This window comes from Pimephales promelas, chromosome 18, assembly GCF_988280905.1.
Source record: "Pimephales promelas chromosome 18, fPimPro1.hap1.1, whole genome shotgun sequence".
NCBI lineage: Eukaryota > Metazoa > Chordata > Actinopteri > Cypriniformes > Leuciscidae > Pimephales > Pimephales promelas.
In genome coordinates this window covers 11,167,857-11,195,024 of record NC_142786.1, presented here as the reverse complement: position 1 = coordinate 11,195,024, position 27,168 = coordinate 11,167,857, and the positions used below count along the sequence as shown (strand labels likewise).

The 27,168-nt window shown below is 41.1% G+C and overlaps 1 protein-coding gene across 5 annotated transcripts in view; it reads left to right on the top strand.

The window, feature by feature from the left end:
• The first annotated feature begins 556 nt into the window (after positions 1-556).
• The window catches only part of cpne4b (copine 4b), a 100,588-nt gene continuing 73,976 nt past the window's right edge, over positions 557-27,168 (top strand). For 2 of the 5 annotated variants that reach the window (XM_089123222.1, XM_039678893.2), the window contains exons 1-5: positions 559-770; positions 14,765-14,956; positions 22,714-22,893; positions 25,603-25,674; positions 25,765-25,839. In XM_089123222.1, the coding sequence (XP_088979348.1) occupies positions 669-770; positions 14,765-14,956; positions 22,714-22,893; positions 25,603-25,674; positions 25,765-25,839 (621 nt within the window). In that variant the 5' untranslated portion in view covers positions 559-668. Of the gene's footprint in view, positions 771-14,764; positions 14,957-22,165; positions 22,275-22,713; positions 22,894-25,602; positions 25,675-25,764; positions 25,840-27,168 lie in introns of those variants that run through there. The other 3 variants (XM_089123223.1, XM_089123224.1, XM_089123225.1) reach the window with 3 other exon arrangements.

Genomic DNA, 27,168 nt, shown 5'->3' with positions numbered 1-27,168 from the left:
CAGGTGAGAAGACAAGCAGGATCCATGGAAGTGTAGCGATGACAAAGACAGACTGGCACAGACGATGACTGTGACAAGAATAGAGTAGAATAGAATAGAATAGAATAGAATAGAATAGAATAGAATAGAATAGAATAGAATAGAATAGAATAGATGCCTATTTTTATGTTAATCTCATCGTGGACTGTATCTAAGCCCCTTCACTCTGGATCCCTTATCTTTTATTTTAATATATTTTACACAGGAAAACAGACTGATATTTCTCTGAAAAAAGTTGAAAAGGAAATGAATCGTGTAGTGGGCAGACATGTTAAGACATCAGACATGGGACTTAGGCCCCAAATCATTCCAACATTTTACTGCATTGATTAGCTTAGGCCCTGCTTGTATTCATCAAGATACTGTAGCTACTTTTCACAAGATCTCACACCAATTGTAATTGACTGAAGTAGCCGCCAGAGTGCAGGATTTCACTGTTCGCTCCCTGCACTTCCTCTCCAGCTCTCATGCTGGAGGATTAAACAGTGAAGTTAACTGGAGTGCGCGCGCCTGCCCTGCTCTTATGTTGAGAGAGGAGACTGCGGGTCGGACTATCCATCACCTTTTTTTTAACGCTCAAGCCGATGGAGCTGCTTTTATCACCGTAGACAATCTGGACATGGAATCGAATGGAAAATGATTCCAGTGCGCTAATTGCACTCAGACCGATCTTAATACTGAGGAACTTTTTCTGGCATCGCTTGGAATTTGTTCTTATACTTAAACAGTGGGTAAGTTTTATCAATTTTCTATCAAGAATTTGATGATGTTTTACGCATTGATGGAATAACACAGTTTAATGCATATGGCCAAATATATTCATGTATGTAGCTTCATAGCCTACATAAGAAATATTAGTCTGTCAGCAGTGATTTGAAAAAAAAAAAAATGCAGTTCAGAATCCACTTGCGCATAGTTCGTAGTAGATAAATGTTACTATTCTTTTCAGGAGATCGATTACAAGATCGTTGGTGATCAATTTAACATTTGATATATTTGATTTGAGTAAATGGGTCATTAAAATAAGAAAATATCTAACAACCCTATTTCTGAATTAAAAATAGTAATTCTGATATTTTTTGTAAAGCTAAAAGTCAAACATTTCTACAAGGCGCACTTAAATCCTGAAATTCTTGAAAAAATGAAATGTTTCTAACACCTTATTATTATTATTATTAGCTATTATTTTTTTAAAAGATAATGGGGAAATCTGTTTTTAAAATTGCACTAATGGGAAACCTTTGCCTGCCAAATCAAAAATTTGGTGTAAAATATATAGGCTATATACTGTATTTATATATTTATGTACTGTATAGATACATAACACAAACACACACACACACACACACACACACACACAATTTATTCCTAATCCACATAGAAACAGAGCACTTGGAGGCTTTGTCTGTTTATTTTGATCTCTACATTTTAGTAGTTGCACAAGTTTTCCTCTGTCACCGCAGACAGAGATTAATCGATTCTAACAAATCTACAGCTGTTGTTCATGCACCGTCACAAATTTACACCTTGAAAGCCAGACCACTGGTGCACAAGGCTGTCCAGCAGTACAGCTGAGTGCTTGATTATTCATCATATTTCAGGAAACCCCATGCTTTCCTGGATTATTTCAATACATGCAATGCAAACAGGGTACACAGGATCATAACAGCGCCCGAACACCTGCACGGGGGCTATTCACACGCGGTCACCTCAATTCATCTGGCCAGATGCATTCAAATACTGCATCAAAGTGGGACACGCTTAGGATTGCTTACTGTAAGAACTGCTAGAGGTTGCAATGGTTTTGTCCATTTTGCAGGGCTAGAAGTCTCAGGAGGATTTCAGCAGCCCGTAAAGGCATGTCGGCCTCTTTTATCTAAAAATAACAATAATGATAACAAAAATGTTTCTCTCAAAGGAAGCAGAGGGGATGAATAATTAAGTAACACACAGAGATACACGTTCTCTGTGGTATGGTCTCAGAGTATTGGGGTCAGCTCCTCACTCTGTGTTCCAGGGATTCTCTCCACACGATGCCTGACTGAAGAACAATTTCCTTAAAGCAGAATTATCGGAGTCTCTGACTTAGCAAGTCACCCGTTTCCTGTTTTAATCAAAACAGTTATCGTGCTCGAACTTGTCCATTCAAAAGTGTAACATGATTAATTCAAATTATTTCAAAGAATGCCTTCCTCTAGAGACTACAGAGTAGCTAAAAATGTTTTGTCAGCTAACCTAAAAAACGTGCTTCATATTTTATCTGAGTTCAAAACGTCTCGGTTATGGATGTAACCCTCGTTCCCTGAGTAGGGATCGGAGACGTTACTTCGGAATGACGGAGAATTGGGGTTTCGCATATAGAAAGCCAATCCTCTTAGAGTATTTAAAAACGAGCCAATGGCATGAAAATGCCTTGGGTCTGCGGAATTTTCATAGCGTATCTCTGCCCTACCCCGTGGGTATAAAAAGAGGAAGTGAACGCAACCGCAGTATGTCTTCGCTGAGGAGCCGAGACTGAACTCAGGCGTCTACCCAGCGGTACAGCGGAAGTGGCAGGGAGACGTAACGTCTCCGTTCCCTACTCAGGGAACGAGGTTTACATCCGTAACCGAGACGTTCCCTTTTGTAGTCACTCCGAGTTACGTCGGAATGACGGAGAATGGGGGTCCGTGCCATCACGCCACCTTCACAGCTGTCTTCCAGTGCCCTGTGAAAGTCTGGACTCCTAACAACTTAGCTTATAACCAGGAGTCCTACTTTAACACAGGAACACCAAGGTACACTGGGAAGCATCTTGCGAATGTGTTCGATGTCGCCCAGCCTGCAGCTCTGCATATGTCTGTTAGCGAGGCGCCATGCGCTAAAGCCCAAGAGGAAGCCACACTCCGAGTGGAGTTGGCCGTCACACCAAGGGGGCACGGACGACCTTGCTGCTGGTAAGCCAAAGCGATGGCGTCCACTATCCAGTGAGATAGCCGTTGCTTTGAGAGAGCCCTTCCCTTCTGGCTCCCCCCATAACAGACAAAGAGCTGGTCTGAGGTCCTGAAACACCGCGTTCTGTCAACGTAGGCGCAGAGCTCACGTACCGGACAGAGCAGTGCCAAGGCTGGGTCTGCCTCCTCCAGGGGCAGCGCTTGCAGGTTCACCACCTGGTCCCGGAAGGGAGTGGTAGGAACCTTGGGCACATATCCAGGTCGGGGTCTCAAGATCACGTGAGAGTAAGCCGGCCCGAATTCCAGGCACGCTTCGTCAACGGAGAATGCGTGCAGGTCCCCTACCCTCTTGATGGAGGCCAATGCAACCAGGAGTGCTGTCTTCATGGACAGAAACTTAATCTCTACCGATTGCAAGGGCTCAAAGGGAGGCCTCTGCAGAGCACTTAAAACTACTGAGAGGTCCCAAGAGGGCACGAGGGGAGGGCAAGGAGGATTCAGTCTCCTCGCTCCCCTCAGGAACCTGATGACCAGGTTGTGCTTTCCCAAAGACTTACCTTCAACTGCTCCATGAGACGCGGCAATGGCCGCGACGTAAACTTTAAGGGTGGAGGGCGACAGCCTACACTCCAGCATTTCCTGCAGGAAGGAAAGCATGACACCGATCGGACACCGACCCAACACGTCTTGGTGGGTCAATAGGGGGCTACCAACAAGACCTGCTCCTCGTCCTCCTTGATCTTGCACAAAATCCGTGCAAGAAGGCTCACTGCGGGAAATGCATACTTGCGTGGGCCTCGCGGCCAGCTGTGCGCCAGGGCGTCTGTGCCGAGCCTCGGACAGGGAGTAAAACAGGGCGCAGTGGGATTAGTCCCGGGAGGTGAACAGGTCTATCTGTGCCTCCCCGAACTGGTCAAATCAGCTGGACCGTCTGGGGATGGAGTTGCCATTCGCCGGAGATTGGTTGGATTGACAGCTCGTCGGCTGTCAGGTTCCGGTCTCCTGGAATGTAAACGGCACGAAGGGACCTCAGGTGCTTCTGACTCCATAATAGGAGGTGGCGTGCGAGCTGCGACATCCGACGTGAGCGTAGACCACCCTGGTGGTTGATATACGCTACCGTAGCGGTATTGTCCGAACGGACAAGTACGTGTTGACCCCTGAGCAGTGCTCGAAAGCGGTGCAGGGCCAGGCGTACTGCCAGCAGCTCGAGGCAATTGATGTGCATGAGACGCTGGGGTCCTGTCCAGGAACCTGCGGCTGCATCCCCATTGCACATGGCTCCCCAACCCGTGGTAGAGGCATCCATGGAGACAACGACATGCCTGGAACCTCGCAAAGAGGGACCCCGGCCCGTAAAAAGCTGAGGTTCGACCACGGGAAGGTCTGACGGCAGTTCGGAGTCACTGGGACTCTGAGCGAGTCGCGATGCCATGCCCACCTCGGGACTCGATCGCGAAGCCACAGCTGAAGCGGTCTCATATGAAGCAATCCTAGCGGCGTCGCCGCAGCTGTGGATGCCATATGAAAGCCTCTGAAAGAGTTTCAGATGGACCGCGCTCTTGCCCTTAAACTGTTGAAGACAAGTCAGCAGTGAGTGCGCGCGCTCGCTCGTGAGCTGCGCGGATATGGTGACCGAATCTATCTCCATTCCGAGAAAAGAGATCCTCTGCATGGGGCAAAATTAGCTCTTCTCCCGATTGACCCGAAGGCCCAGACGGCCTAGGTGCTGTAGCACAAGTTCTCTGTGTTCGCAAACCTGCTCTCGAGATTGTGCTAGGATAAGCCAATCGTCGAGGTAGTTCAGGATGCGAACCCCGTGTTCGCGAAGGGAAAACAAGGGCTGCCTCGACAGTCTTCGTAAAGACGCGAGGAGACAGAGCTAAGCCGAATGGGAGAACTGTGTACTGATATGCCTCTCCCTCAAACGCAACCGAAGAAACGGTCTGTGTCGAGGTAAGATGGAGAGTCTCCATTGGAGACATCCTTCAGGTCCATCGCTGCAAACCAATCCTAAGGCCAAACGCACTCGAAAATGCGTTTGGCCGTGAGCATTTTGACCGGCACAGCATGGTTCAAAACGCAAAGATCTAGGATCGGTCGTAACCCACCGGTCTTCTTGGGGACAATGAAGTAAACCCAGACCTCATCTCGGCTGGAGGGACAGTCTCGATTGCACCCTTCGCCAGCAGGGCGGCAATCTCCGCTCATGATCGGGGCATAGCCACCGACCATCATAAGTGAACTCCCCGGAATGGGGAGGAGATCGTGCGAACTGAGTCGCATAGCCGAGTCTGATCATTCGGGCGACCCAGTGGGACAGGCCGGGGAGCTCTAACCAAGCTCCCAGAACCGATCCAGTGGGATACCCGAGCTACAGACGTCCCCCCGGATGGGCAGCGGGGCGGAGAGACCAGCAAACGTGGAGGTGCTACCCCCTCGCGGGTGCACGGTGGAGCTCCGTGCCCCGACAGAGGAGACCAGGGAAGGACCAGCTTTCCACGGGCATCTGCTCTGCCAGGTGCTTGGCGATAGAGGGGGATGGGAGCAGCGTGGTCCAGGGACGACACACACTCCCATCCGCACCCTCAGAGACAGAGGAGAATGAGAGTGGTGAGGCACGGGGCCGTTACACACTTTCACATTGCTCTGTGTGCTCGGAGATGGAATGCAGCTCTTTGAAGAAAAGATTCTTCCCCAGCCCTCCACCGGGGGAAGGAGTGGGCCTGCGACCACTCCCTGAAGAACTGCATACCATACCCGAGCTGCCCGCAATGGGAGCGACGCAGCGGGGCTGCGGGGCTGGTACGGGCAGGGGCGCCTCCCTACGACCACCTCCACGGCACGGCCCGGTGCTGCTGGGACCGGACGGGAGGGGGCGGAAGTCGCAGGAGGGCGCATTCGGCGGCAAGGGGATTGAAGCATCTGAGCCGGCGGCTAGTAGCAGCAGAAACCGCAGAGTCAGATAAGCCACAGTCCGCTTCTGGGCGGCCGAGAACTGTTGGGCAGCGTTCTCGACCGCGCCGCCGAAGAGGCCAGCCTGGGAAATGGGAAATTTGAGGAACTGGTTCACTCAGCCTCACGCACATTGACCAAATTAAGCCAAAAATGTCTGACCACACGCGTGGACATCACCTGACTCAGGGAGCATGCGGTCACCTTCGTCGCTCGTCGAGCAAGATCGGTGACGGCAGGCAGCTCAAGGATGAGCCCTGAATCAGCCCTACCCTCGTGCATGTCATTGAACACCCATGAGAATGAAAATAACATACAGTGAGGTGGCAGCCTGCCCCGCAGCTCTATAGGTCCCCGCCACCGGAGTAGACAAGAACCTACAGGCATTGGAGGGGTGCCTAGGGCTGCCACACCGGGTGGAGGTGCTGTGGGGACACAAAAGTGTTGCCACAGAACACTCCACAGGGGGGAAACTCCAGTGCACCCTAGACTGCGGCCTCCACGAGGGCAGAGAAGGCGGAAGAGGCCGCTGAGTGATCGTGATTAGTCAAAGGAGACTTCCACGATCTCACGGCCTCTTCATGCACATCCGGGAAGAAAGGATCTGGGTTCGCCACCCCCAAAAACCAATCATTAGCCTTAAGTGCTCGGGATATGGCAGAATTTTTCACACAAACCCGATACTTGTGGCAGCCCGGGAAGCATAGCTGTGAGCCCTGAATCAAACTCGCTATGCAAGCACATCCGAGGACAGCAGCACAGACGAGCGATCTTCAGAGGACTCCAGCTCACCTTGTGGGTACTGGGTACCGCCGTCACACCAACACCAGAGAGTTCGCTCGTCTCGAAGAGGTGAGTCACCGTAGTAAACTCAGATTGTGTGGCTTGTGGAGTGAAGAAGTTCTCTTGGCTCCGAAGCGAAAACATACTGCGGTTGCGTTCACTTCCTCCTTTTATACCCACGGGGTGGGGCGGAGATACGCTATGCAAATTCCGCAGACCCAAGGCATTTTCATGCCATTGGCTCGTTTTTAAATACTCGAAGAGGATTGCCTTTCTATGCGAAACCCCCATTCTCCGTCATAATTCCGTAATTCAGAGTGACTACAAAAGGGAACTTTTATTTCATGTGACTGAATCAACCTGACTACATGAGGTTACACCAATGAAAGTATTTTTGGGTCAGGTAGATATAGCTTCTTAAGGTAAGTGTAAGGTGAATGAATGAAAAGTGGGGCAGTTTTGGTAGATTCAAAATAGTGCACTGATAAACAAGTTAAAAAAAAGCAGTCTTGCCCTCAGTTTTTTACAGATTCAACCATCTTAATAAATGTAAATATATCAAAAGTGTTATAATAATATTAAAATAATATTTCATGTAATTCCTATTTGGTAATAGACTTTTGAACACTGCATTTTTTTCAAGTTTCCCTTTTTTTTAAAATGAAGTTTGCTGCAATTTAAGAGAAAATATTCTGCTCTAAAAGCATGTCACCTTCTCTTAATGTGGTCAATGTTGCTTTTTGAAATTTGTTGCTGTTTGTTTTGATCAAAGTGCAAGGTCAGTTTCATCACTATGATGATATTATTTTGTTCTAGCTAGAAACTGTATAAAACAACTATAAAGTTTGGGATCGGTAAGATTTATTTTATTTTTTTAAATTGAAAGATGTCTCATGCTCATCAAAACTGCATTTATTTGATCAAAAATACAGTAAAAACAATAATATTTTGAACAATTATCCTGATTTGAAACAATAGTTTCTATTTTATATAAGTCATAATTCATTCCTGTGATGGAAAAGCTGAATTACTCTTTTGTCATAACACTGAACACTTCATTTTAATATGCTGATTTGCTGCTCAGATTTCTTAATATTATTAATGTTAAAAACAGTTGTGCTGCTTAACCCTTGTGCTGCATTAGATTTTTAACACCGTTGAGTGCATTAAGGACCAAAAATGGCCACATATTAAACATTGCCTAAAATCTTATATATTATTATTATTTTCCACTTTTACCAAGTTAAATCTTTTAACCAGCATCAGTCCTCATCATAACTACCAAAAATGTATTCAATTTCAGGATTTTAACCCTTTAATTACCAGTTTTGTTTGCGAAACCATCGATTTGTGTAAGAGGAAAAAACACAAAAATTCAATTATTTTCAATAAACTATGCAAAGAGAAAACTCTAGATTTGGATTATCACAGTCCCACTTTGCAAAAAATCCCACTTAGCGCATTAGAGACCAAAAATGGCCACCTATTAAACATTGCCTATTGCCTAAAATAAGGTGCATTTGCACCCATAGGGAATAAATATGTAGTGACGTCATCTGGTAGAATACACCATATAATGCAAATATAATGCTTTTGCTTCAAAATGAAAGGATGTTTGTGCAAAAATCATGTTTCATGTATTACTGACAGCCTCAGATTTAAACAACGTTTTAATGGGTTTCAATGGGCCATTTTTGGTCTTTATGGTGCTGAGTGTTACTATTTGATCTACACAGTGTGTGTTATACATATTTTGCAAAATGGGATCACATTTTTTACATGTATCCAAAAAGTCACAATTTTGCCAAATTTCATACCATTTGCATTAAAACAGCCAAAATGGTCAAAGAAATTAAACTGCAAAAGACCAAAAATGTCCCTAATGCAGCATAAGGGTTAATATTTGTATAAAACCATGAGTCAAATGTTTTGGATTATTTGATGAATAGAAAGCAAAAAAAAACAGTATTCATTTAAAATTGATCAGTTTAATCAATTTGATTTTTGATCAATTTAATGCATCCTTGCTGAATAAAAGTATGAATTTGTATTAAAGAAAATGCTAATGGAGTCAGATTTTTTAAGGTGGTGTATCTGTGCTATCTCTCATGAGGAAATATCCAGGCTCCAGCTGTTTTATGGCATGCTGGCTCATAATTGAAGGATGATTAATGATCATAATCCTATAAAGTGTCCCACTTTATCAGATGTTTTAACCTCTTAAAGGAGAACTCTGGCGCAAAATGTACCTTTGGTCTAATTACACATTGTTACCTAGTCAACCGTTAAATGAGATTTGTTTTTATGATTCGTCCCCTTGGAATTATAAGGTTCTATCTGCGTTCTGAACAGTTTTGAGATATTGAGCTTCAAAGTTTTTGCATTCCATATAGGAAAATGTGTATGGGAACAAGTTTCTTTCAAACATAAAAATAACAGGGACCCTAAATGTACAAAACACATCACATAATGTAAAAAAATTGTCACAGAATAAGAATATGTGAATAACTCAATTTTGACAAAAATGTCAGATAGAACCTTATAATTCCAAGGGGACGGACTGCCGAATGTAAATAGTTTTATCTCTAAAAACAGTTTAGCCTATAACGCTAGTATAACGCTAGTATATAGGGCATAGAGTAATGACAAATAAAAATCGCTTGTTATCACCACTAACAAGGCTCAAAATAGCCCCACACTTACACAGTAGAATAATAAGGGTCTATACATTCAAACCAAAGCATTGATAACTTTGTCAGTGTCCATACAGTTTAATAAGAAGTTCTTTTATACACACAGTCAACTTCGCGAATACAGGAAGAAGCCATCTCTGAAAAATAGTCTCTACCAGTCGATCTACGAACACCGATCTAAGTGCGCTAAACTGTGCAGAATCTCATATGATCCGTTGTTTCCGGAAAAAACACAAACACGAACCGTTTTCTTCACCTTATCACCTTATTCACATCTCACCAGCGCACTTGGATCGGCGTTCATAGATCGACTGGTAGAGACTATTTTTCAAAGATGGCTTCTTCCTGTATTCGCGAAGTTGACTGTGTGTATAAAATATCTTCTTATTAAACTGTATGGACACTGACAAAGTTATCAATGCTTCGGTTTGGATGTAGGGACCCTTATTATGCTACCGCGTAAGTGTGGGGCTATTTTGAGCCTGGTTAGTGGTAATAACAAGCGATTTTTATTTTTCATTACTCTATGCCCCATATACAAGCGTTATACTAGCGTTATAGGCTAAACTGTTTTTAGAGATAAAACTATTTACATTCGGCAATCATGAAAACAAATCTCAGATAACGGTTGACTAGGTAACAATGTTTAATTAGACCAAAGGTATATTTTGCGCCGGAGTTCTCCTTTAAGTGTCGCAACCCCCCCTTTTTTTTAATAAACATGAAAATTCACAATCCGAACTTAAATGTTTGTAATTCAAGAATGCTTTGGAATATAGATGTATGAATATACTTATATTCTAATAATATAGAATATAATTTGGTTTAAAGAAGACATTTGGCAGATTTTTGTAGAAGTTAAATAAATTAAGAACATGAAACAGAAAAAAAAACAATGAAAATTTAAAAATGTAATTATTCATATTTTATTTTTTATTTTTTCAAAACCTGGTGGACTCTAAAACTCTGAGCTTTACCAAACTTTTTCACTAGGTAACAACCAGACTCCATTACTGCCCATATAAAAGCGCCTCCATTTCCATAGGCGATGTATTCAGACTCCGAGTGATTATCTGAACCTTTATTTCCACAATTTTCATACAATTTATGAAGTAGTCATCATATTCAGAAGTAGTAAGGGACATTTGGCAGATTTTGATATGAATTCCTCCTCAATAATTACATAAAAAGAACACACATGTGCGTTATAGCTAGCATGTTCATGCCACGATACGAATACAAAAAGTGGAGAGGAGGACTCAAGTGCAGGGAATGGAAATTTATTAATAAATGAAAACAAAACACAAAGCAAAAACCCACAAGGGGGGAAACATAATAAATTAAAGCTGCAAGCAGCGATGGGCGGGCCCTCGCACCTGTAGCGCGTTGGGGTGTGAGGCGGCCGCGTTGCATATTCTGCGGCTCAGCCGGTGCGCCTGTGAATTTGGTTCGCTGCTTCGTTAAAGGTCACTTTCTGTTCCCAGCAGGTGGCGCTATGACTTAGGGTGAATGCGGGCATGTAGATTTGTTCAGGGCGGAACTCTTGTCAAATGTGTCAAATTTCATTCAGATCTGGGTATTTACAGCCAAGTTACTACAACTTCCTGTTTCATGGCGAATCATCGACGCCACTGACATGCCCATCGATGAAAACGCGCAGAGAGCACAACTTTACATCGTCAATGCCTTTAGAGGGCACAGCATAAATTTGAAGTCGATCCGACTAAATCCCTAGGAGGAGTTCGTTAAAGTACGGAGTGTGTAAATCGTCCCAAAATGGGCGCCAAATTCAAAATGGCGGACTTCCTGTTGAGTTTAGGGTATGGGTTCTAGAGGCTTTTTTGTACGTCTGGTCATGGTAGATGTACCACAGAAATTTCGTACATGTCGGTCAAACATGCAACGGGGGCTGCTTCGTTAAAAGTCACTTCCTCTTGCCACTAGGTGGCGCTATGAATGTGGGTGAATGTCGGCATATAGATTTGTTCAGGGCGGGACTCTTGTCAAATGTGTAAAATTTGGTGCAAATCTGGGCATTTACAGCCAAGTTACTACAACTTCCTGTTTCATGGCGAATCATCGACGCCACGGACACGCCCATCGACGAAAACGCGCAGATAGCACAACTTTACATCGTCAATGCCTTTAGAAGGTACAGCAGAAATTTGAAGTTGATCCGACTAAATCCCTAGGAGGAGTTCGTTAAAGTACGGAGTGTGTAAATCGTCCCAAATCGGTCGCCAAATTCAAAATGGCGGACTTCCTGTCGAGTTTAGGGTATGGGTTCTTCAGGCTTTTTTGTGCGTCTGGTCATGGTAGATGTAGCACAGAAATTTCGTACATGTCGGTCAAACAAGCGGCGGGGGCTGCTTCGTTAAAGGTCACTTCCTGTTGCCAGCAGGTGGCGCTATGACTGTGGGTGAATGTCGGCATGTAGATTTGTTCAGGGCGTGACTCTTGTCAAATGTGTAAAATTTCGTGCAGATCTGGGCATTTACAGCCAAGTTAGTACAACTTCCTGTTTCATGGCGAATCTTCGACGCCACGGACACGCCCATCGACGAAAACGCGCAGATAGCACAACTTTACATCGTCAATGCCTTTAGAAGGCACAGCAGAAATTTTAAGTCGATCCGACTAAATCCCTAGGAGGAGTTCGTTAAAGTACGGAGTCTGTAAATCGTCCAAAAATGGCCGCCAAATTCAAAATGGCGGACCTCCTGTCGAGTTTAGGGTATGGGTTCTTGAGGCTTTTTTGTGCGTCTTGATATGATACACGTCCCCACCAAATTTCGTGCATGTAGGTTGAACGTGGACGAGGGGCTAATTTTTTCCAATTTTCTAGGTGGCGCTAGCGTGCCATTTTGCCCCGCCCATCTGCGAAACCCACAAAATACGAAATTTTTCACCAGTCCTGACATGCGTGCCAAATTTGGTGAGTTTTTGAGCATGTTGCGGCCCCGAAAATGGCACTTACTTTGCAGAAAAAAGAAAGAAAAAAAAAAAAAAAAAATTAAAGCTGCAAGCAGCGATGGGCGGGCCCTCGCACCTGTAGCATGTCGGGGTGTGAGGCGGCCGCGTTTCATTTTCTGCAGCTCAGCCAGTGCGGCTGTGCATTTGCCACACTGCTTCGTTAAAGGCCACTTCCTGTTGCCAGCAGGTGGCGCTATGACTGTGGGTGAATGTCGGCATGTAGATTTGATCAGGGCGGGACTCTTGTCAAATGTGTTAAATTTCGTGCAGATCTGGGCATTTACAGCCAAGTTACTACAACTTCCTGTTTCATGGCGAATCATCGACGCCACGGACACGCCCATCGACGAAAACGCGCAGATAGCACAACTTTTCATCGTCAATGCCTTTAGAAGGCACAGCAGAAATTTGAAGGCGATCCGACTAAAGCCCTAGGAGGAGTTAGTTAAAGTACGTAATGAGTAAATCATCCAAAAATGGCGGTAAAATTAGAAATGGCCGACTTCCTGTTGAGTTTAGGGCATCGCTCCAAGAGACTTTTCTGTGCGTCTGGACATGGTAGATGTACCACAGAAATTTCGTACATGTCGGTCAAACATGCGACGGGGGCTGCTTCGTTAAATGTCACTTCCTCTTGCCACTAGGTGGCGCTATGAATGTGGGTGAATGTCGGCATGTAGATTTGTTCAGGACGGGACTCTTGTCAAATGTGTAAAATTTCGTGTAGATCTGGGCATTTACAGCCAAGTTACTACAACTTCCTGTTTCATGGCGAATCATCGACGCCACGGACACGCCCATCGACGAAAACGCGCAGATAGCACAACTTTACATCGTCAATGCCTTTAGAAGGTACAGCATAAATTTGAAGTTGATCTGACTAATTCCCTAGGAGGAGTTCGTTAAAGTACGGAGTGTGTAAATCGTCCCAAATCGGTCGCCGAATTCAAAATGGCGGACTTCCTGTCGAGTTTAGGGTATGGGTTCTTGAGGCTTTTTTGTGCGTCTGGTCATGGTAGATGTACCACAGAAATTTCGTACATGTTGGTCAAACAAGCAGCGGGGGCTGCTTCGTTAAAGGTCACTTCCTGTTGCCAGCAGGTGGCGCTATGACTGTGGGTGAATGTCGGCATGTAGATTTGTTCAGGGCGTGACTCTTGTCAAATGTGTAAAATTTCGTGCAGATCTGGGCATTTACAGCCAAGTTAGTACAACTTCCTGTTTCATGGCGAATCTTCGACGCCACGGACACGCCCATCGACGAAAACGCGCAGATAGCACAACTTTACATCGTCAATGCCTTTAGAAGGCACAGCAGAAATTTTAAGTCGATCCGACTAAATCCCTAGGAGGAGTTCGTTAAAGTACGGAGTCTGTAAATCGTCCAAAAATGGCCGCCAAATTCAAAATGGCGGACCTCCTGTCGAGTTTATGGTATGGGTTCTTGAGGCTTTTTTGTGCGTCTTGATATGATACACGTCCCCACCAAATTTCGTGCATGTAGGTTGAACGTGGACGAGGGGCTAATTTTTTCCAATTTTCTAGGTGGCGCTAGCGTGCCATTTTGCCCTGCCCATCTGCGAAACCCACAAAATACGAAATTTTTCACCAGTCCTGACATGCGTGCCAAATTTGGTGAGTTTTTGAGCATGTTGCGGCCCCGAAAATGGCGCTTACTTTGCAGAAAAAAGAAAAAAAAAAAAAAAAAAAAAAAAAAAATAACCCTAACAGTTTCAATAGGGTCCTCGCACTGTTAGTGCTCGGGCCCTAATGAAACATAAAACAGAACTGAACTAGCATACCAAACACTGACTAAGAACATGAAGAAAACCACAAGGAACAGGGGCAACATAAGACAAAGCTCCGACAAAGACAGCAAACAAGAGGAGACTTAAATTGGGAACAAATCAAGAGGGAACAGGTGGAAGAACTCAAACACTAATCAGGTAACGAGGGGGAGGGATCAAACAATGACAAGAGCACATGGCCCAACATAACAAAGACACCCATGTGCTATACAAGACAGGACAGACACGTGACAGTTCATCAGTATTTCAAAATAAAAGTCTTAACACGCCTTATAGGAGTATGAAAATATTCTTGTTGCAAATTGATAGATTACAGCTCTTCTCTAATTTATTTAGAACATCAATCACAAAATATGAAAACTACAGATTGTAAGCTTTCAAATGATATATAGTTTGTCAATATTAGTTTAGGTTTAGTATATTAGGCTACTGTTTTAAATATGTAATGCTATGGTGCAACTTAAGTGGTTAAGGAAGTCAAAAAATCAGACCCTCACAAAAAACAAAACAAAAAAAAAACACTAAAACATACAGGTGATTATTATTATTATTATTATTATATTATATTTTTTTTTCACAGCTTGAAAAGAAGGAACGGAAAATGAGTAACATCTATGAGTCCGCTGCCACCACGCTAGGCCTCTTCAACAGCCCATGTCTGACAAAAGTGGAGCTCCGTGTGGCTTGTAAAGGAATATCTGACCGGGATGCTCTATCCAAGCCTGACCCCTGCGTCGTCCTCAAGATGCAGTCCCACGGACAGTGGTTTGAGGTGTGTCCTTTTTTTAAGTTTTGTATGCTCTAGCACAAATCACATCAGCAGAGGTCAAAATCTTAACATCAAATTGACGTCAAACTTTCATTTTTGACCTATTTCGTGACGTAATTTTGACATCAATGTTTGATGTCATATTGATGTTAAATTGACATCAAATGCCCACTGGGAACAGTATGCTGTTTTTCATGAAGGAACATCTCATTTTCACCTACACAAAAACACAATCTAGAGTGTGATTGTCATATGTGTGTTTGAATACCTTTTTTAACAGTTTACAACGACTTTTTTCATACATCATTTCAAAGAAACAACTGTTTGTGTGTCAGGCAATCACACACTCCCTTTCTTCACATTGAAACTGTGTGGTGAATATTTCAGAACACTTCTGGTGTTATCGTGAAAGTTGCATAGCCTACTTCAGTTACAGTCCTTTCACAAACACTAATCTGGACTGAACAGAAACTATTTACACAGTGCATGAGAACCAGCTCTTTATGGAACCGTATGCACTTATGCATGTGTGTATGACTGTTAAATGCTGATTAGTGTTCTGAGGCTGTGGTCTATGCTGTGATGTGAAAGTAATTTTAAACAGCGCCGTTAGATCACAGAAAGCGTTCTAACTGTCACGCTGTCTTTGGCCTCGCTAACAAAAACCAAAGGCGAGGTTGTACACTTCTGCAGTAACTCAAGTGAATCGGCATGTTATTTTTTGCTAGGTATCTGCGAAAGGTTTCAGTTGCAGCACAAAACAGGTGTTTCTGACACACGGTGGTTTTGCTTGGCACAGTTAAGGTGGGTATGATCCATAATTAATAAGGGAAAGCCATTTGAACTCCTGCTGTGAGCAGTGAAGTTAAAAACAAAGTGATGTGATTGAAAATATTTTTTAAGGCACAGTCTGGAGAATCTCATGCAACCTGTCAACAAAATATTCGACTCATTCATAATCTAGTTTTTAGGACCATTACGGTTGTTTTCATTGTGATGTTACTTTCCGGGACAATAGAGCCCTGCATTCTGCCCTGCATTCAATCCTGTGAAGCTGTCAGAGTTATATTCTATTTTGGACATGTTTCTTTGCGTTTTTGGTTCTGTCATGTTTGCCTGCGTGCCCGTTCATTTGATACGGTTTCCTAGTGTGTCTAATTGTATTCAATTCATTTGTTGTCTAATCTTCATTATCTCATATCATTAGTTCCTATACTCCTTGCATTCCTGCAGTCTTTGTCCTGTCTTTTTTGTCCTGTCTCCTTTTCTCTGAGTGATTGTCTTTAAGGACTGTTCGTTGATGCCTTCATCTTTGTGCGCTACTTGTGTACAATAAACCATGACAGAAGCAACAATTAATCTTGTTTTTTTTATATTTTCATAGCCATAATGTAACTAAAAATATATATTATTTAAAGAGAAAAATGAAAATTTTGTCATTTACTCACCCTCATGTCAATCCAAACATGCATATGGCTCTTTCTTCTGTAGAACAAAAGGAGATATTTTGAGGAATGTATTTGAGTAATTTTTTTGCCCATAAAATGAACGTCAGTATATAGTAGCCCAAACTGTTCTGCTAAAAACATTGTTGAAAATATCTTCTTTTGTGTTCCAAAGAAGAAAGAAAGTCTTACGGGTATAGAACAACATGAAGGGTTTTTTTTTTTTTTTTTTTGGGTGGGTGTGAAGTGTTCTTTGAAATTATACTTCCCTTAAAATTGAAATATGCATATATCATGGTAGTGGGACACATATCCAAAGATTCCACTTCTATTTCTTAAAACATTCTTTATTAGTTTATAGGTGGAAATAAATACAAACTTTTATAAAATCACAACTGTTTAAGTCCCACAGACCTTGTTAATATTGCATCAGTGTTAATATTGCATCATTTAGTCTAATACTAGTAATATTTCTAGGCTTTACTAAAAACCAACACGTGTAATCAATTGGTCTAATAACAAACAAGTTAATCAGTTCATTTGGAAAGCAGTCTAAAACAGTTCTGTATAATCCATTTTATATATTTTTTTGCTTTTAACCAAAGCAAAGACCAGTTACAGGAAACAATAAGTTGGAAAGTGGTAATAATAAGTTAAAGGGGACATATTATGCCCCTTTTAACAAGATGTAAAAGAAGTCTCTGATGTCCCCAGAGTCAGAGTGTGTAGGTGAGGTTTTAGCTCAAAATACCCCACATATAATTTTTTATTGCATGTTAGAATTGCCACTTTTGTGGGTGAGCAAAAACGCGCAGATTTAGTGTATGTACCTTAAATGCAAATGAGCTTGTGCTCCCAGGCCCTTTTCAAGAAGCTTCAAAAGCTCATGCAACAACATAAAGGATCATTTCACACACTCAAAAAATGTCAGAAACTGTCAGTAGTGGTGTTCAGCCTTATATGTTTGAACTGGAGTCGGAAAATGGTGCCTACAGAGCCAGAAAAAAAATGCTAAAAATGGCAGAAAAAAGATTGAACAGGAATAATTTAGTTTTATTATGGTTATCATCTTACTGTAAAAAAATGTGTTCAATTTACGGTAAAATACCGGCAGCTGTGGTTGCCAGAAATTTACCGTATAAAATACGGTAGCAAGAATTTACGGTATAAGGTTTTACATGCTTAACTTAAAATTTACGGAAATAAACCGTATTTAATTATCTGATATACTGTTAAATTATCGATCATTTGAAGTGTTAATATCCGTTTTATACCATTGTAATATACTGACATCTATCAATCACAGCAGTAATGGAAACTCATCACATGTAGCTCTTTCACAAAAAACTGAATATCAACATAGAAGCGGCACAGTGTCATTCACTCAAACATTAAACACCATCATGGTAACACTTAAGTTCTTTAAAAAGGCAATAAATATTAATTTAACAACATTAAATGTCACATAAAACCCTAATGTACCTAAAAGACTAAGCAAACTATGAAGAAACAAGTTATTTCAACAAAAATACATCAAGTGTGGAGTGTCACACAGGGAATTGTGGGAATGTCAATTTACGTTTTTTCACTGTAAATTATACGATGAGTTGTTCATTTTCACTTTAAAATTTGTAAATTTAACAGTATTTTACAGTAAAATTACATGAAATTTACCATAAGATCTATCACAGTTATTTACAGTATATAGTAGCCTAAGGAAAGGTTCTGTTAACCAATTAACAGTTTTCACTGTAGCATTTTTACAGTCTTTTACTGTTAAAATCACAATCATTTAGCAGACCCCATTCAAAATGATGGCCAAAACTTTGCTGATTAGTTTTATGAAGTTTATTGCACATCACACAAAATATAAAAAGTCTGTTTTCACTCCAGAATAGGACTGTAAGAGCTGAGTAAAACACAGTACAAGAGGTCCACATTAAAGTCTTATCATAAACTCTCTTTCTCCCTTGTATTATCATCAACATACAAAGGGAATTCAACCCGATCTCACGACCAAGTCGTACGAATTCGACGAATGATTAAAAAGTGGCTAATTCGTAACAATTCATACGACCTCACTCGTACGAATTAATACGATTTTGCTAAATCGTACATATTTTACGAATTGGCCAATTCGTATGAATTCGTACGAATGACCTACCCCTTACCCCGCCCCTAAACTTAACCATCACGTGGGTTTAGACAAATCGTATGAATTAGTACGAGTGAGGTCGTACGAACTAGTACGAATTAGACACTTTTTAATCATGCGTCGAATTCGTACTAATGCCGAGTTCAGTCACGCAGTGTGAATGAACAAAGTGTGAATGAACAAAGACGCGAACTGAGAGAATCACCGACGAGTCGCCGACGCCCGTGAGATATTTGGCATGCTAAATATCTGGACCTGTCGGCGATTCAAAATCCTGCTGTGTGAAAAGTGTTTTGACTGAAAACTACATCGGCGATCACCGGCAGCCAGTGAGAGAGCAAGATACAGAGCAGCAGGGAGTTCGGGGAGGAGTTATAGATCACATATCAACATGATATGGCATTGTTTCAACAAAAAAAGCTTCTTCTCGGTCTATTTGGACACAATAAATGGAAGAAAAATTAGTAGAAATTTGGCAGGAGCACTCGTGTCTGTTTCACCAGCTGTACCACAACCGGGTCGAAAAAAAAAAGTCTCACGTGAGAACTCCGGTCTTGCACGTGTTGTGTCGCGCGTTGTTTCCTTTTCATATCTCACGCGTGTTTGTTGTGAAATGTAGTTTGCGTGCAGCGTGCTAGACAGAGTCTGTCGGCGATTTTTCTAAAGTCATGCAGTGTGAAACCTTCTGTCGCCGATCCATCATCCAGTGTGAACACAGCAGCGACTGAAAGCGGGCCAAGATAGTCATGCAGTGTGAAAAGAGCAGCGACCTGACTACTTTGAAAATCGTGCAGTCTGAAAGAGCCATAATTGGTCGTGAGATAGTGTTGAGGGAATTACAGAAAAACAACTTGTAACAACTAACAGGAAACAAATATTCACCAAAAAAGTATGCCTTTTCGTGGGGTGCTTAATAAACTGGTAAACTGCAAAGTCTGTAAGCTGGATCACGAACAGTTGCCACTGATCCATCCTTGAGTAACCACTTTTAGCAAAACCAGTCTTTTGTATTGTCCCTTTGTATGACCGTGGTTCACAAAGCAGTCTGGTATCAAATAATTTGTGCAGACGTAAACGGATTTAGGTTTATGGGGCCGCATTCCCTTCAAAAATGTTTTATATTAATATAAAATTCCCTTCAAAGTGACGTCGTTTTGCCCAGAATTGAAATCGCCCAGAATCCAGAATCGTTTTGTAAAATCGAAATGGACAGATGCATTACAGTACTGAGAACTGATAGATTGAAAGATGTGCTTATTTGTGCTGTAAATAATATCACAATGCAACAACAACCAAAACTTAATGTATTTTTTTTGTCTTTTTCTGAGTTTGTTTTATTCATGTTTGTATTCTGTTTGATTTAGTTATTCTGTTCAGTTCTTGTTTTGTTGTCATTGCTAATTAATTCTGTTCCCTTCTGATCTGTTCCTTTGGTTACACATTGATTGCAGTACTCTGTTCAGGTATTTATATCCTCTGTAGTTTACCCCTTGTATAGTGTTAGTCAGATTTAAACTTTAAGATTTAAAACCAAACTTTTGATGTCACGGGTGCTGTGTATATTATCCACAACTCTAAATTAAGTCACCAAGTCTAAATGACCATGGTGGAGCCAGAGGGACAAGGGAGCCCGGCGGAGCCTGAGAGATGACAGACTATTGTGTAGCCGAGGGAGAGTTGATCCAAGTTTGAGCCAATGGGTCAAAAGCCCCTTGCAGATCCTTAGCAGCTGGGCGGAATCTCTGGAGGTGCCGAGGGGCTAAAGTGGGACGGTGGAGATGAGGCTGAGGAACTGGATGCTTTTGGCAGAGGAGAAGGGAGACACAGGCTGGGATCTGGGCTAAACCAGCAGAGATGAAGACATCTTGGAACTGGACTAAACCAGTGGCAAGAAAAACACTTTGGAACTGGGTTGAACCAGCAGAGATGAAGGTGACTTGGGACTAGACAGAACCAGCAGAGACAAAGATGACTAGGGACTGGACTGAACCACTAGATATTAAGACGACTTGGAATTGGCCTGAACCAGAGAAAACAAAGACGTCTTGCCTTGGAACTGGATGGAAACAGTGGAGAAGGTAGACCAGGATACACTATATCATCCATCTCCTTAAATAATTTTTCCTCAGCGACCTAGCTTATAGCATGCAGCAACAGGAGTGTGTACGGGGCTTCAATTCAGTCCAACAATATATGCCCTCGACGACAGATGCTGCTTCTGGCTCATACACCTGGACAGACTCCGCAGTGGGCTCTGGCTCTGGGATAAAAGTAGTCTCTGGCGTTCGCTCTGGCTCTTGCTTTGTGGTGGGCTCGGGCTCTGAGTCTGCAGTGGGCTCTCATTTATGCTCCGTCCTGGGCATGGCTGAAGGCTGGCTGGGCTCTGAGTCCATGGAACCACAATTTACCAGTACCCACTCCACAAATTACTAAACTTCCTTGAGGACCTTCCATGGGCAGACGTGACTTTAAATGTTCGTGGAGACCGGTGTTATAGAATAACACCTATACAGCGAGCGGTCAGGATAGTAGATGAGTTGTGCCAGATCTAGAAAGTTCCTTGTGTGATCCTTGAGGGAGCGATCCCCCTGTCCAACAGCAGGAGGTGAACAGCAGTTATATCCAGTTTGAAATCCTTTTGCAGTTATAATCTAAAATGTGATCTTGGATTCTGTCTGTGGTGCTGTAAATAATCCACAAAGAGAATGTATGATGCAGAATGAATGACAAACTTTTAAACAACACCAACAACTGGAATACAACACAACAAACCATTAACGTTAACGCAAGACAATGAACAAAAAACAAACAAACAAAAAAAAACCGAGGGCTTAAATACACAGAGGAAGATCATTAACGAAACAGGTGAGAACTAATTAGAAACCGTGACAACAAATGAAACAAAAACAATGACAAGGAAAATACTAAAGGACTAAAAAGTAAACTAAACAGGACAATGAAAATATAAAGGAAAAAAAAAACTTTATTGATGGCACATGGGATTAAGTATAATTTTTTCTGTTATCTATTTTAAGCAGTTTGTTATAGTCTTAATGCCACCTGTCATATTAACTTGTAACAAATTCAATTTGGACTTTAAGTACAACAACCTATTTTGCACTTTAAAGGACAACTCCGGCGCAAAATGAACCTTTGGTCTAATTACACATTGCTACCTAGTCAACCGTTATCTGAGATTTGTTTTCATGATTGCCGAATGTAAATAGTTTTATCTCTAAAAACAGTTTAGCCTATAATGCTAGTATATAGGGCATAGAGTAATGACAAATAAAAATCGCTTGTTATTACCACTAACAAGGCTCAAAATAGCCCCACACCAAAACGACACCATAACAAGGGTCCCTACATTCAAACCGAAGCGTTGAGAACTTTGTCAGTGTCCACACAGTTTAATAAGAAGATATTTTATACACACAGTAAATTTCGCGAATACAGGAAGAAGCCATCTTTGAAAAATAGTCTCTACCAGTCGATCTACGAACGCCGATCCAAGTGCGCTGAACTGTGCAGAATCTCATATGATCCGTTGTTTCCAGAAGAAACACAAACACACACCGCTTGGATCGGCGTTCGTAGATCGACTGGTAGAGACTATTTTTCCAAGATGGCTTCTTCCTGAATTCGCGAAATTTACTGTGTAAAACATCTGCTTATTAAACTGTATGGACACTGACAAAGTTCTCAATGCTTCGGTTTGAATGTAGGGACTCTTTTTATGCTGTCGTGTTACTGTGGGGCTATTTTGAGCCTTTTTAGTGATAATAACAAGCGATTTTTATTTGTCATTACTCTATGCCCTATACTAGCATTATACTAGCGTTATAGGCTAAACTGTTTTTAGAGATAAAACTATTTACATTCGGCAATCATGAAAACAAATCTCAGATAACGGTTGACTAGGTAACAATGTGTAATTAGACTAAAGGTTCATTTTGCGCCGGAGTTGTCCTTTAAGTAGTAAGAATCGATTAAGGATATGAACGATGAAGGATATTGGATCCTTTTCATCATCCAAACATCCAAACAATCAGCCTGTATGATTTTTGTGTAAAAAGCTCTAAACTAAATGCCTGAAATTTGTATTAAATCAAAAGACCAAAGCTGGAGTGTGACATTTGCCATCTTCTGATTGGTTCCAGGTGGACCGGACAGAGATTATTCGCAGCAGCATCAGTCCGGTTTTCTCCAAAGTCTTCACAGTGGACTACTATTTTGAGGAAGTGCAGCGCCTCCGTTTTGAGCTCCATGACATCAGTAGCAACCATAATGGACTTAAAGAGGCTGACTTCCTGGGTGCCATGGAGTGTACGCTTGGACAGGTGAATGCATAAAGGAGCGGCAGAGTGCACACTTAACTGAAGCACAGTATAGGGAAGATGAAAGCTTGTGAATGGAACGAGTGCGTGAGAGAGAATGAGTACATGAGAGGGATTGTGTGGATTCAAAAGTGTAGCAGAGAGCTGACGAGCGCATGAAGGTGCCTGGTGGGCAGATGGATTATTACTCCAAAGTCTTTTTATCTAGTCTATAATAAAACAAGACAACAACCAGTGGTATATAAAGGAACATAAGAGGGTTAAGAGGACTTGAATAAAAAAAAGTTCACATGAGGACAAGAAACTACACGATTTTGTATGGTATTAGCAGACACTTCTTTTGTTTCTCGCTGTTAAAGTGATATTGTAAGTGATATCTCGCTATATATTGTAAAACAATTTTCTCATTTAGTTCTAACCACTTACATTGACAAGTATATATTAGATGGTTTAAAAATACTTTTTTGTGAGTTGAACATGCAAACAAGGTAAATTTTAGAAGAGTTTTTTCATTAAAGTAATACTTTAAAGTAAAGTGACGTAGTTCCAGTTACTACATGTACTTACTATAGTAACAAAATTATGCATAATTGCACGTAACTAACCTAAACCTAACCCTAACTGTAAATCTATGCTAAGTACATGTAATTTATTATTATTAATTGGTACTTTTCCTGAGTAAGTACAATTTAACTAAATCAACTTAAAATAAAGTGTAACCGAATTTTGTTTACAATACTTTTATTGGTTAAGTGGTTAAGTGCACATTCTTAATAAATTAGAGTTGTCCTGCCCACTAGGTTACTATACTTACATTACTATGTAATCTAAAGTATGTGGATAAGTAGCCTTCTTGTTGGTGATTGTGGTGTAAATGTGTAATTAAAAATACAGTTAAAGCTCCTATGAAAAATAAAAATGGAAAAATTTTGGCCCTTACTTTTACAGACATTTCTTTGAGTGAGTTCATAATTTGTTCGAGTTTACGGTCTGGTTTTCTGTATAACAGGCTTGTGCACAATTCAGAATTGAATTGAGAATGACTGCTAAATTCCAATTCAATTCTTGAATTTGAATTTAATTTGAATTGATGTCAAAAACAGGATCTAGAATTACAATTCAAATTTGAATTAAAGGAAGCAGAATTGCAATTCAATACAAATTCTAAGAAATTCATATAGATATTTTAAGTGAAGTGTTTAAAATGTAGCTTTACAGTATATATCATATGATTGCATTACATATTACATATTCGTTTTAACTACCAGCAATGTTTCCCCCAGCAATGAATGTTTAAAGCTCTAGTCACAGAACAAATAATTAAGTTTGATTTATTGTAATTGTAACGCCATTTCCCAGAATTACTTCAGTAAATTTTTAGGGGAAAAAAAATCTAATTAAAAGGAAATTGCATTACATTGATAAAGTAATCGAAATAAATTAATCTAAATCACATTTATAATGGGTAACTTTTAACAGAGAGCAATTACATTTCCAAAATAACCTTCCTGCTAAAAACGCTTTGGTGGACACACGGCCTAACACTGAATGAGCGCGGGGCTTGTGGTAACGCACTTGTTTTAAATACTTCCACACATGCCAGCATGACGACAATTGGTGTATTTACTAGCTGCCATTTAAACACCATAGAAAAAAATTGCGCCAAAATTCAGAAATCTTTGTAAGATATCATTGAACATTTATTTAACCATAGCAAAAGTACATTTCTTACTTAAGTTAATTTTTCGTCTCTATTTTTTGTGTTTAATTAAAATTAGACTAATCTGATATTTTTTAATCTCCAATCTGTTGTCTAACAGTTGAAATAGTTATTTAATGCTTTGCTAGCTAGCAGAAGACGCTAGCAGGGTTTAAACCCCAGTTGTTCAGATGGGGCATCACACTGTGTTACATTGTGCCCCTATTAGAAATATGCTATTATATTCTATACTTTTATGAATTATATTGAGAAAACATGAGAAATATGTAAAAAAAGACTGAGAGTCAATGTTCAGAAATGGTTAATTATTATTTTGTTTTGAACTATGCTGTATAGCTGTGTTTTCCAGTGTGTTTGTTGCCAAACTCCAAAATTAGTTTATTTGTAATTATTAAAAAATGCCATTATTTTATATGAAAAAGTTAATAATTGTATTTTGTATTTTATTAAGAAAAATATTTTGGTTTGACTTGTATATTTTTTGATTAGATAAGATAGCATTTTAAGCTGTCATATGGTGACAGTTTAAAATGTTACAATGTTCCCCTCACATGTTACAATGTACCCCATGGGGCATGTTGTTACATTTCAACATTTCTTTCAGGGTAAATCAAGAAAAAAGTATACACTGTATTAATAAAACAAAACCACATAATTTTAGGAGACATGTGGGAAATTAATGTGGGAATACATAAATACTCTAAATAGATTTGCCACAAACCACAAACAAGTCAAAAAGCGTTACGTTGTGCCCCGCTCTCCCCTATGTGAGATTCAACACATTCTTTCTGTTGTGTGACTGTGTGGAATTTCTTTGAATTGCCATGAATTTAATTCCACTTCCTGTCATTCCAATTCAACTTTCTGTGGGGCGGAGTCAATTCAATTCAAATTCCAATTCATGAATTGAATGGAGGCGAATTCTGAATTTTGCACAAGCCTGCTGTATAAGTGTATCTTCTTGCCTCATATCCTCTCATTTTCTTTCATAGATTGTATCACAGAGAAAGCTGTCCAAAGCTTTACTAAAGCAAGGAAACACATCTGGCAAATCATCTATTACAGTAAGAATAGACATTTCCCCTCAATTATTATACAATGAAAATTTGTGCTCTTTTTTCATAATCTGAACTATGACTTCTTTGAAATCACAGGTCACAGCTGAAGAGCTGTCTGGGAATGATGACTACGTGGAGCTCGCCTTCAGTGCCAAGAAACTGGATGACAAGGTGTGATCAACTGGCACAATGTTGAGAAACAATCAGATAATTTTAGTCTTCATATTGTCCCTTACGGTTTTACCCCAATTGAGCAATTCATCATCTGCTAATTTATTCAAATAAACTGTTCTTTTTAATGTGCCATTACAAAATAACGACAAGTATAAATAGATAGTGGACCATTCAAAAACAAGTATGTGCAATCTAATATAGACACTAAAAAGGAGAAAGTCAGGCTGAATAAATGTGCCTGGGATTGATGTAGGAATCAATCAAAAATTCATTAAGGCTCAAATGTAATTTCTGTGCTACTAGTGGCACCAAATAAAATTGAAAAAAAAAAAAAAAACCCGCAATTTTCAGAAAGGCTTCTAGAATGCTTATTTAATATTTGCATAGGCTATATGTTACATTAACCTTAAAGAGCCCCTATCGTAGCATTTGAAATGTTCCTATTTTTGTTTTAGGAGTTCCCAAAAACAGTTTAGCATGCATGCAAGGATAAAAAAAAACACTTTATTTGTCTTATAATATGCATTTATTTTTAACTGATTGGCTCACCGACTCCCAAATGATTCGTACAACTCATTTTTCCAAACCACTCCTTTGCGTGACGCTAATTGGCGGTGATTGGTCTGATGACAGAACCAGCCAGTTATTGTTTGTTAGCATAACCGTAACGCATAAACATATTGATAAAGCACTGCAGTACTACAAGACGCTCTATTCTTTATGACAACTCCAATAACGGCGACAAAAATTTCACATATTTAAAAAAAAATGACATTGGAGACCTAGAAGCTGCGCTGAGCGTAACTCACACACGCACACACACACATATATGCGCACACACATACTGCCTCGCGCCCCGACGCAACAAAACCGTTCAAAACCCATAAAAGCAACAATAGCCGCGTTTCCACTGCCGGGCTAGGGCTGGGCCAGAGCTAACAGCGAGCCGAGCTGAGCTAGTGGCCTCGGGCCTCAAGCACCGGGCTTGCGTTTCCACTGCCGGGCCAGTAGCCCCACAGCGCTGCCCCAAACCCCACCCCTAACACGCCTTTCTGGATCAGACGTCATAAAACCCAACCCATTTCAGCGGGTATTATGAATTAATTTATTTTTTAAATTAGGAAGATAGCATGTATATTAACTCACCTGCCGTAGTGGCTGCAATAGTGTCCCGAGACCAGTACAGGCGATTCTCCATTTCAAGCAGCGATTTTTTGCGCGATATAACAAGTAGGGCTGCGGGCACGTTTTCAAGTTATTCATTAATCGTTAACCAAGGCCCATCGGTTAATACTCGGTGCATAGTGTGCGCGCCGCAACCTCGAG